This window comes from Chinchilla lanigera, unplaced genomic scaffold, assembly GCF_000276665.1.
Source record: "Chinchilla lanigera isolate Chin_1 unplaced genomic scaffold, ChiLan1.0 scaffold00095, whole genome shotgun sequence".
In the NCBI taxonomy this organism is placed as follows: domain Eukaryota; kingdom Metazoa; phylum Chordata; class Mammalia; order Rodentia; family Chinchillidae; genus Chinchilla; species Chinchilla lanigera.
The window spans coordinates 7464161-7476177 of NW_004955496.1; the positions used below are offsets into that span (position 1 = coordinate 7464161).

General features: G+C 37.3%; 1 protein-coding gene across 2 annotated transcripts in view; it reads left to right on the forward strand.

Moving 5' to 3' along the window:
• Emcn (endomucin) overlaps positions 1 to 12017 on the forward strand; it is an 85756-nt gene that overhangs the window by 50933 nt on the left and 22806 nt on the right. For both annotated transcript variants that reach the window (XM_005406259.2, XM_005406260.2), the window contains exon 5: positions 7989 to 8027. In XM_005406259.2, coding sequence (XP_005406316.1) covers positions 7989 to 8027 — 39 coding nt within the window. The remainder of the gene's footprint in view (positions 1 to 7988; positions 8028 to 12017) is intronic.

Sequence of the window (12017 nt, forward strand, 5' to 3'; positions counted from 1 at the left end):
AGGAAACACAACTCACATACCTGGTAATATATATGATTGCTCCTCATGAAAACAAAAGTAAGCTACACAGGCATCTATAGACTACATCAGAGCTTCTGAAAGATTAAACTGTAGTTTCTCCTCTGTACTAAACATTCACATATTCACTGAGCAATGGTTATTAAAATAGGTGTGTATATAGGAGTATGTGGTCAGCCCATGAATCACTTAAAACTTAATTTTGCTTTGATTCACTAAGTAAATTGCCCTCTGTTTCTTGGTACTGGAGACTGCTGTTTTTATGTAGCTCCTGAACACAGTTGGAAATGGCTTTCCTCCAAGTTCTCAAAAAAGACATCAAAGCCATTTCTTAAAAAAAAAAAAAAAAAAAAATGAGCCACCTTGGAAAACAACATAATGAAATAAAGGCATTTACTTTTGTCTTTTGCACTTGTCATTTGTTTAAGCAGCCCTACATGAAGTCTTTTAGGTATCTGTTATAAATATCTAGCAAATTCCCTGGCTCTTAGAAGCCGTCTTTCCTGAGCTGCCTTCCAGGTGATTTCTGCTCCGCATAGAGTCCACATGACATGATGAACTGCACAACTTCTATAGGTTATGCGGTGAAATCAGGACCCTCCCAGACTGCTGGCTAATACAACTTTCTTCCTTCCACCTTTTGTTCCCCAAGGTGGAGTTGAGGCCATCCCCTCTGAACTCACAGGCAATAGTCCCTGTGGTAACTTGTTATAGGTGTGTCACATGTTGAGAGGTTTGATGCAGCATATAGGAATTAGGGGTTCACTGTTTTACTCCTTTGAAAGGTCAGATGGAGACCAAACACAGGAGATCCTCAAATTGTTGTCTAATCTTTCTTCATTTTCTTAGAGTTGTGTGTATTTCTCCCATTTTGTTCTGTCTGTAGAAAATAAATACCCCAAATCCTAGAATCTTTAGGATAGAAATCTTCATTGACTCAGTTTTCTGACTTATACATAAAGAAAAGTGGGCATGTTGAGCTAAGTTATTCACTAATAGTATTTTGGAAGCTAGTCTGTGTACCTCACATTATTCTAGTTCAAGAAATAGTCACATATTAAAGAGTGAATGGTGGAATTTGCCTATTAGTGGATAAAATGATAACAAGTAAGTTAAATATGAGTAATTTAAGGTGAAATTCACATATTCTCAACAATAATGAAACAGAATAAAGAGAAAATAAGTGATTGTGGTAAGGGTGGTGCTGATTTTCACCCAGTGTTCAAAGAAGTCCTCTCTGACCCACTGGCATCTTAGGACAGAAGTTAGCAAAGTGAGAGAGGCAGGATGTGGACGCCTGTGGGAGAGAGTGAAGAAGAGGAAAGACGCTGTGCACAGAGCTGTGTGTGGATGGCTGAGATTGCCTGAATAACCAAGAGGAGCCCTGGAGTTGGGGTGGAGCGGGTGAAGCAGACCCCTGGACAGGCAGCAAGGTCTGCCCCTCGCAGGATGAGCTGCTCATAGGGAGGACACAGAGCTCCACTCCACTCAGACCCACAAATCAGTAGAAGGCTGGGAGCAGAACAGTGCTGTGGTCTTAGCCACATTCTCCAAGGATCTGGAACTGAAAATCCTGGCAGAACACAGGAGAAACTTGTGGACCTTATTCTGTCAATATTTCTCTGTACATATAGACCTGAAACACAGGTTACAAGAGCAAAAATAGACAAACAGGTGAGTTTGCTTCAAACCAAAACCTGTTTCACAGGAAAGGAAAGGAGAAACCACGTTAAAAAGCTGCTCTAAAAAAGGGAGGCATAAAAGCAAAGTCAGAGTCCTCACAGGTCCTGATTCAAAATCAGTGATGAAGTTATGCTAATCCAAGCAATCTGGTGCCGGCATCAAGCAGAAAACAAACCAGTGGAATAGAGGACCGGGTGTAAGTAATAGAATAGTAAACCCAGTGTAAGTAATCATATGATCTGCGACAATGTGCAAGGCTACACAATGAGGAAGTGATAGTCTTGGTTTGGAAATGGGACATCCACATGCAAAAGAATGAAATTAGAAATTTACCTTTACACCACATACAAAAGTTAACTAAAACTGGATCAAAGATCCAATTAACTAAACCTATAGCTCAGAAGAATCATAAGGAAACAGCCTCATGATATTAGATTTGGCAATAATTTCTTGGAAATTACACCAAAAATGAAGGCAACAAATGCAAAAGTAGATAAATAGGAGAACATCAAATGAAAATGTCTGTTTAGTGAAGGGAATGAGCAACAGACTGAAGAGGCAACCAATAAAAGGGGAAGAAATATTTGCAAACAAGATGTCTGATAAGGATTAATATCTAGGATGTATAAAGAGCAACTCAACAACAAACAACCAGCTTTAAAAAATTGAATGAGAGGGGCTGGGGATTTAGCTCTGTGGCAAAAGCGCCTGCCTGGCAAGCGCAAGGTCATGAGTTCGGTTCCCGGTACCGGAGAAAAACCAAAAAATAAATAAATAAATAAATAAATTGAATGAGGAATATGCATAGGTGTTTTTCTAAAGATATATTTGACAGCAAGCATAGGAAAATATACTTAATCATCAGGGAAATATAAATCAAAACCACACTGAATTATCATCTCTCACCCATTAGAATGACCACTACCAAAAACAAGTCAGTAAGCTTATGAGTGTTGGCCAAGATATAGAAGAATTGAACTCTGTGTACTGTTGGAGATGATATAAAGTGGTGCATCCTCTGTGGAAAACAGTATGAAAGTTCCTGGAAAGATTAAAAATAGAATTATCTTTTGATCTAGGAAACTTCTGGGTTTATATCTAAAAAAGGAAACTTAAAACAGGATTTTACATAGGTATTTGTTCATTGCAACATTATTTTACAATAGCTCAGAGGAAGAAGCAACTGCAGTGTCCACAACCAGATTAATAAGTAAATAAAAAAAAAGTAAGTAAAACAAGACACATACAATAGAATAGTGTTACACTACAATAGTGATACACATACAATAGAATAGTGTTAAGCCTGTAAAAAGAAAATAAAATCACAATATGTCATGTATTCTACAACATGGATGAATGTTTGGGGACATTGTGCTAATGAAATAAAATGTTTATGTAAGTATAAATACTGCATAATTCCAGCTATATGAGGTGTCTCAAATAGTTACATGCCTGGAAATATAGTTATATGGGTTGCCACAGGCTTGGTGAATGGAGAAAGGAATTGTTTGATGGATATAAGCAATGAAAAATTCTAGAGACTTTGTGCAACAAAGTGCACATAGTTAACACTACTGTGGAGCATGCTTGAAATCACTGAGATGGTAAATGTTATGTTCCTATTTTGGTCACAATAATTTTAAAAATAACCAGTAAGGAAAGTTTAAAAAATATTGATCCTGGGACCCTGAGTCTGTCCTCTTCATAAAATTAGAAAAGTTGAGCATATACATATATATAATTTGATCATGTAGATTGGATAATGTAATAGAGATTATGAAGTCAAGCTCCAGGGAGAAGGAACAGAAATAGCTTGGCATTAGGCAGCTTCTCCTTTAGAATAATTGGTTGATTCTCAAATGGGCTCATGAGAATCCACAAACTGAGAGCTGACTTCGATCTCCTTCAAGGTGAGAAGGATAGAAAGGTAGAGTTTGTAATGTGTATGGACAAGGAGCTTTGTTCAATCCTTTCTTTAGTGGGCAGGAATCCCAAACAGCTCAGTAAACCCACAAAGACCCTGAGGTTTAGGTATGGAAGGTGTAGGACCCAGATTCCCAGGCTGGGGTAACCTAGGATACCAGTGCCCTAGAGAAAACATCCCAGTTCTCAAGCCACCATCACAATATGTTGAAAACCATGCACTGAATATAAACCAACTGGAGAATATGGGAAAACAAAACCATCTTTTTAAAAACCAACAAGAAAAAAGGATTACAGATGATAGAAACACAAGATACATAAAATTAACAGGTGTTCATAGAAACAAAAATATATGTATTAATTGCATATTCAGAATGTGTTCAAAGGAAAAAGATGAAATTGATGATTTTACCATGCTATGGAAAACAAAAATTTTTTTTTAAATTTAAATCACACTGGAAATTTTTAGAACTAAAATTTGGTGTCATTTAAAAACTCAATGTCTGACTTCAATGGTAGTTTAAAAACTGTTGAAAGAGAATAAGTATATTGGAAATTGATCAGAAGAAAACACCTACAGGAGAAAAAATGATAGAATAATTCTTAAAGCTACCCAATCAAAAGTTTCCTTTCTAATATCAACATGTAGCAATAGGAATTATAAAAAATAAAACAGGAAAAAGACTGGAAAAAATAAAAGAATGAAACAAAACCTCAGCCCAGGAGCCCAACATGCACACAACTGAAATTCTACCTGAAGAAGAAATGAGAAGAACAGGCAGAAAAAGACCTGAAGAAATATTTCCCAAATGTGATTTTAAAGAGCCTACAAAGTGGCAGACTGGGAAATGCAGGGAGGCCTGTGCTGAAGGAACAGGAAAGAAACCATACCACAGCACAACAAGCAAACCATGGAAAACTGGAGATAAAGAGCAAACCTTGAAAGAAGATGCTGCAAAAATGACAGATTAACTAGAAGAACAAGTCTCAAACCGACAGCAGTCAGGACAGGAACAAGAGCCAGAATAGAATGAGGCAACATCTTTAGGACAGGAGCAAAAGCTGTCACTCTAGAGTTCTATGAATGTTTTTAGGTCATAGGAGAGCTGAGAAAATTCAATATAAGTAAAAACCATTCAGAAAGAGGAAAATATCACCATATGGAATCAGGATCTAAATAAACAAATGACGAGCGTTGGGGATGGTAAAAACAAAAGTAAAAAGATTCAATGTATGTTTAGTCTATCAAAAGATAACTGATTGTTTAAAGAAAAAAATTAACAAAGCACACTGAAAGTGTAAAACATATGGTAGAGGCAAAAGGTATAAAAATAATAACACAAAAAATATGGCAGAAAGAGAAACATATTGAAATACATTGGTGTAAGGTCAATAATGGAGATAATTTTAAAGTAAAATTTTAAAGTACACTGAATTGAACCACAAGAACACAATAAGAAAAAAGAAATAGAGAACAAAGGAAAAGTTGATAAGAATCAAAATCATATCTTTAATACCAATTATAACCATAACGATGTAAAATGAAATGGTTTCAACATTTCCATAACAAAGGTGAGATCGTAAGACTGGACCAAAAGGATGATCCAACTACATGCAGCATTCAAAACTCCACTTTAATTATAAACCTAAGGGCTCCATCAATATCAGCCAAGAAGCATTCAGGATGAATATTCACAGGGAAACAAAGGGTCATTTCAACCCTTACTTTGTGAGTCAGTGCAAGAAACTGAATGTTTAAATAGTATTTTATGGAAAAACCCAAACTTTGACATCTTTAATGACAGTTATCTAGTACTCTCATGCTAAACACGTTCTGTAGAAAGAGAAAATATATGTTTAGCAAAAGAGAAAAGTGACTTTCACATTTAGACTAAGTAGAGGGGACATTGCTCAGAATCTTGATTGCCTATATTAGTCTTATATTCTTGCTAATCAGATAAAAATGTGCCATCAATCCAAATTAAGAAGCAAAGATTATCCTTTACTAATACTACAAATTCCTATATTGTTTTCTACTTACGATTGTCCAAGTTTTAAATGATTGTATCTCAATCAAAGAGTTTGTGTTGTAAAATAACATAGAAAAGTCTTGAAAAAATTCGAAGGTATGCAGTAGGAACTCTTATTGTTTATTGTTATGGTTTATGTCTGTGTGTCCCCTCAAAGCCTCATGTGGCCATGGGGCAGGCTTTTAAAGTTTGATTAATTATGGGTGTGAGAGCTACACCCGCCCTGGGGTGGATAATTTGCATATGTAAGGGAGAGGAAAAGGGTGCTTGAGGCCATTCTTGGCTTTTGTGCTTGTTGCTTTGCTGTGTTCTGCCACCCTGAGCTGTAGCTCTCTGCCATGTGCCACTCTGCCTTGTAATCTGCCAAGTACGGACTGAAAGCTCTACAAACTGTAAGCAAAATAAACCTTTCCTTCCTTAATTTTGGGCGTCAGGTATTTTGTCTCAGCAATGAGAGAAAAGTAACCAAGACATTTATAATAGGAATATAGAATAAGACATGAGTTCCTGACCTAAAGGAATTTGCAAACTTGAGAAATGTCCTTTTAAGATATGAATATTTGGCAAAGGTATTTTTTGTGTTGATAATAAAGCTTTCTGATTTAAAGGGTAACTATTTGAGCAAAATTTAACTTTAGATGAATGTGATCAGCATTTTGAAATTCATTTGCATTTTATAAAACTTCATTTTTGTGTTAGGGAATCAAACTCAACAGACAGATTTTAAGCTGCCAACCACACTGACTAAAGGCTGGGTCTTCACTGAACATCTAAATTTGACAGTGATTGACTGAAGCACCTTAATCTGTTTGCTGTTTGAATCTCCCCATTTCCTCTATCAATCAGAACTTAGCCTCTTCTCAGAACACATTCATGCTATGAAAGTTATAAATGAAAACAAGAAGCAGTCAAAAATGTCTTCAGTTATCATTAAACTTAGCCATATTTCATAGCATTCATCTCTCCTAAGCCTTTACATCCATCCAAAAAACTGAGCACAGCTTGAAAGTTGTACTTATATGAAAACATTTTATCATCTTAAAAATATCTTTCTGATTTTGAGAGTGGAAAATATATACTCCACTCTTGATTAACTATTTGAAGTTTACAGAACTTTGTCCTTAGACTAACAATGTATTAATTCACATGTGAGTAAAAGTCTGAGCCTCTTATAATACTCAATATAAGGATTTTAACTGATTTTTTTTAAGATTCAGCTATGTCTTAAGACATGGATATATTTCTTATATACTTTGTGCTTCTATAAAATTACTAAGCATTTTAAAGGCTAAAAGAAATGCAAATAAAGGATAATCAGAAGGTTTTGTCTGATACAAGCTTAAAATTTTTCACTCTCAACCAAGTCTATTATCAAGAAAGGTTATGACCTGACATTAAGAAGAGAAACAAAGGATTTTGATTTTCTTTGTGTTCTAATCCTCCAGCAGCTAATACATATTTTAACTGCATCATCTAAATGCAACATTATGTAAAAAGTACTTTCATTAGTTATCAAAAATAGGAATTAACCCTATAAGCTTTTACTTGGAGCATTTTAATGCAAAGAAAAGCTATCCCCTTTACTGAAAGAAGATGGGTTTGAGACAAACACACCTGAATTATAATCCTGGTTCTACTCTTGACAGAGTAATATATTTTCTCTCAGCTAATAATAAATGTGAATACAGTATCTGTCTTTAAAAAATCACTAAATAGTATATGGCACTGATCCTAGAAACTGCATAACAATGGTATCATTATCTAAGTAGCAATTCTAAATAAAGTATCAATTCAGGAAGGGCAAGTTGCTCTGATTTATCATTATTATTATTATTATTTATTATTATCATTATCATTATTTTCCATCTCATCTGCCTGATCCTGGTGGTAAGCACTGGAATCCCAGCACTAAGCAAGACAAGGAGTCTCTGTCACTGGAGTTAGCTCTAGCAGACAATGCAGGATGTTTTAAAGAGAGATGGGCAGAAAGAGCCATGGGCAGAACAGGGCTGGAGGCTGGCAATGGCGGAGATGACCTGGGGAGCAGGACAGAGCTACATTTACACTAAAAGGCAAGTTGAGGAGCGGTAACCCAGACTTACAGCTTAACGTATTTGGTCTTTAGTAAAAAGGATCATTGACCTCTGCTCTAAAATTCTAATTCTGAAGCATCATGAATTTATGATTTGAAGAAAAAGGGGAATGAGAAGTAAGCTAAGGTCTATACTTGCTTACCAACTGAAGCTAAGATCTGTATCCATTAACCATGTGGAAGCAGATCTGATATTTTATGCTGAAGTTTAGTGATTTTTTTTTCTTTTCTTTCCTGTAAAGCTGGGAATCAGAGTTCAATCAACACAACAGAAGTATCAGGTAAGTTCATTTTTTTCTTCTTCTCCTGTTACAATCACGGGTCAAATCCCAAGAATGAGTCAAAGCCAGGCCGCACAGTTTGAGAGCTGGGTGAAATGCTTTGGGAAAGGGGCACAGACAGAGCAACCAAACCATTTAGGAGACCTTGCGTTTAAAGACAGTGCCGACTAAGACCCAACACACAACACCTCAGAGCTCAAACTGAGGCCGGTAGCTCCTGGCCTGTTCTGTGGCCGGTGTCCCTTGCCACAGGACAGGGCATCTCCTCTGTATTTGCAACAGTGTCCAGACCTGGTCTCCTAAGTGACACTGGTGGAGGCCACAGCCAACAATCCACAGTGTCAGGCTTGCCTTGCTCTGCTCCTTAGTTTTGCCCTGCATGAACTTTAGGTGATGGAGCAGTGATGATGAGCGCAAGGTGAGTTTTCCTATTGTTCTAAAACTATAACAATGTGGGAAGTTTTGATCTTCCTATATCTTACTTGGTATTTGTACAAATGCCAAATCTCATGGTTTCTCAACCCTGGCCCCTCTAACATATGTAAAATAAAAGTGTAAAATAATCTTCAAAATTATGCAACTAAAATAAAAGCAGGAAAAGATATCTGAGAGACTAACACCATGTTCATAGCAAGTGTCCTGGACAATGTTAGTCTACTAGTTACCTCCTTTGTCAAAGAAATTTGAAGCAGATTATTATGCTTTTAACTTTTAATTACTTCCTGCTACATAATATGACACATTAATAATGGATTTATTTGTATTATTAATTTTCTTTCATCTTGTCATTTTTTATATTATTTCCATCTTCAAAATCTAGAAATGTACATACACTATGCTACACAAAGCCCTGCACCCAGCTGGGGTTAGGGTGGGTTCTGAGGGTCTCCCTGCTTCATGGATTCACCATAGCAAAGACATCAGGCATGCAGGAGAACTAGGATTCCCCAGCTGTAAACTGTTGTTAAGGAGGGGCCCAACACCCTTCATTCTGCTCAGGTGTTACATTTACAAAGTTCCAGTTACAACCGTAAATGTTGTTAAATGGAATATATAACACATTTAGGCTAATTTAATTTTTTTGAGTTACATAAACTACTTCTAAAACAGATGAGACAAATAATTGTTTGAATAACAGATGAAAAGGAAATGAGACAGCTGTAAATAAAAAGAAAAGCCTTTCTCATTTCTTTATGTGCTAAAAACAGATGTATGTTGTGACTAAAGACTAAATCCAGACTCACCCTTACTCAGAGATGAATTAACAAATTTATTAACATGTTAATACCTTATATGTTAGTCGAAACTTCTAATTATTAGTTTTATGTCATCATTCATATTAAAATAAAAAATTTAGAAAATATTTACCCATAGGATCAAAGATAGGCCTATTATAAAAATAATTAGTTTTTGTCTTTTAGATAAAAGTTGATATAACATTCTAGCCCATAGCATTGCTAATACTGCTCACCTTCTATAAACGTGTAATTGCTAAAGAATAGTCTCTAAGGGGTTAGGGATTTAGCTCAGTGGCAAAAGCGCCTGCCTGGCAAGCGCAAGGTCGTGAGTTCGGTTCCCGGTACCGGAGAAAAACCAAAAAAAAAAAAAAAAAAAGAATAGTCTCTGAATATATTATACACAGTTCTCCAATTTGATGTTTTGTTTCATAATTTGTATCTAGCTTTCATTTCCTTTAAAAATTACATTTTATCACCTACTTCACCAATGACTAAATTTTTGTACATTGGATTTGATAATAATTATCAAAAATTTTGATAATTATTGTACATCATTGATTATTATTTATTGAGGGGTTAGGATAAGTAAGGCAATTCTCTATGAATGTGAATGATAAGCAGCTATACATAGAGATGATGCTTAGCATTATAAAATAAAGATGAGCCAAATATGTGGAAACACAGGTCAAGGACCAAAGACCCATCCATTCACTGGAGCCCAGCAGGAAGACAGCAGAGGGCTGTGCTAGCTAATGCTTCATGCACAGTTCCTGAAGCCTGCTCGAAAGTCAAACCTCAGCTGCCCACTGCAGCAGACCTCATAAGGCTTCAACTTTAGTATGATCCCCTGCTAACTAGGATGGAATAGTATACTCAGTCAGCTACTGCTAACCAAGGCACTCAACAAGTGTTCATTCTGCTCCTGTTTCATGTAACACTCGGAGTTATGAGAGGCAGGCAAAGTCTGCCCTTAATGTTGCTGGGGGGACCAGCCAATGTCACAAATAACTGCAATAACTCCAACAGCCAGGTGGATAGTGATGTTATGAGCAAGCATATGTAGGTTCCAAGGAGGGAGAGTTGTGTTTCTGCTTTTGCTTTTGCTTTGGTTATGTATCCACCGAATGAGGAAAGCAGTTTAAGAAGGATACGGAAAAGGCTCACAAAAGAAGTGACCTTCTAGCTGCCGGATTATTCTATTTACTCAGTTTTCTAATTCTGATTCCAGAGCTAACAGGAAGATGGAAGGACCCACTGGAAAGCACCCTAGGCTGTTCAGTCCCTAGAAATGGAGGCAGAGGTTGCATACCTATGGCAGCAACTTTAAACCATGTTGGAACTCACTTTCTTTAGCCTTATTATTTTCTCACACACAATCAGTGCTAATGACTTTTCCTTTAAAATAAACCTTTTTATTGACAGGTGATCTCAGCCTTGAAAATGTCTGAATATACCTCAGGGGTTAGGAAAGGAGTGAACTATTTGCCCTTAATTTCCTGGGAAATAGCACTATATTACTTCTACGAGTGTTCTCCAGATAAATAGAACCACTGAATTGTTTGCATAGAAAAGGACTCAATTAAAGTGTTATGGTTGTGTCTAGATGTCACCCCAGTCCCTCTGGCAGTCATAGCTGGGGCTTTTCCAGAGGTGGCAAGATCTAGTGTGTGATCCTGGGATTTAAGGGTGTGTGATTACTAAATTAGTTCCAGGATTGGTTTGGCATCCGCCCTAAGCACAACAGCCTAGATAGAGTATAAAAGGGGCAGAAAGAAGCTGTTATTGTGACTTGTAGTTTGGTTCCTTCTACCTTCTGTCTTCTTCCCACCATGAATTGTTTCTCCTCTGTGGTGTCTGTCAGGGTAGGAGCAGCTTGCTCTTCATTCTGCTCAGGTTGTCACCAGTTTGGATGAGGCCTCATGTTAGGCATAGAACTCTGCTTTGCTTGGCCTCCATTCAAACACCATCTCAGCCCACAGCACTGCACATGCACACTCAGAGTAGTGCCTGGACACATAGCTGGATACCATGGGTCTTTGTATTGAAACATACAACAGGCATCTCCAACCACATTGCAGACATCAAACTTGACAGAAAGAGAGCAGCAAGAGCAGGCTTTACAGTCCCACAGTTGGAACTGTTTTCTGGGCTCTGCACTCTATTTCCGGATGTTGGCTGCTGATCGTGAGGAGCTCATATAAAGTGAAGCATAGAGACTTCTGTGCCAGGGCTGCTGGTCTTTTTCTGACTATGAGTGGCAGAAAGCTGACACTGGTGTTGGTTAGCATCTATACAATCTAGAAATATGCCTGTAGCAGAGGATAAAGGAACTCACTTATAGAATGAAAAACATATCAAGGTCTTATAGTGAAGTCTGACTTCACTTCCTCATGGAAGTTGCACAGATTCTGATTATGGCTAGGTGGTTTCTTACCTGGTTCTGATGCCTGATAGGTGTGAAATAAGCTCTCTTCCCTGTTCTTATAATATTCCAGTTGTTATAGCTTGTCTCTAGATATCCCCCCACGAAAGCTTCATGTGGTCATAAGTGGGGCTTTTTCAGAGGTGGCTGAATCTAGGGTGTGTGACTGATTCACAGTGCAATGCTAGAATCAAGGGTGGGTGATTACTGGATCAATCCACTGATTGGTTTAGGACTGCCCTACTCCTGGAAGCCTCAAAACAATATAAGGGACAGAAAGAGGCTTGTCATGTCCCTTGCTTCCTTTTGCTGCCTCCTGCCTGCCATGTA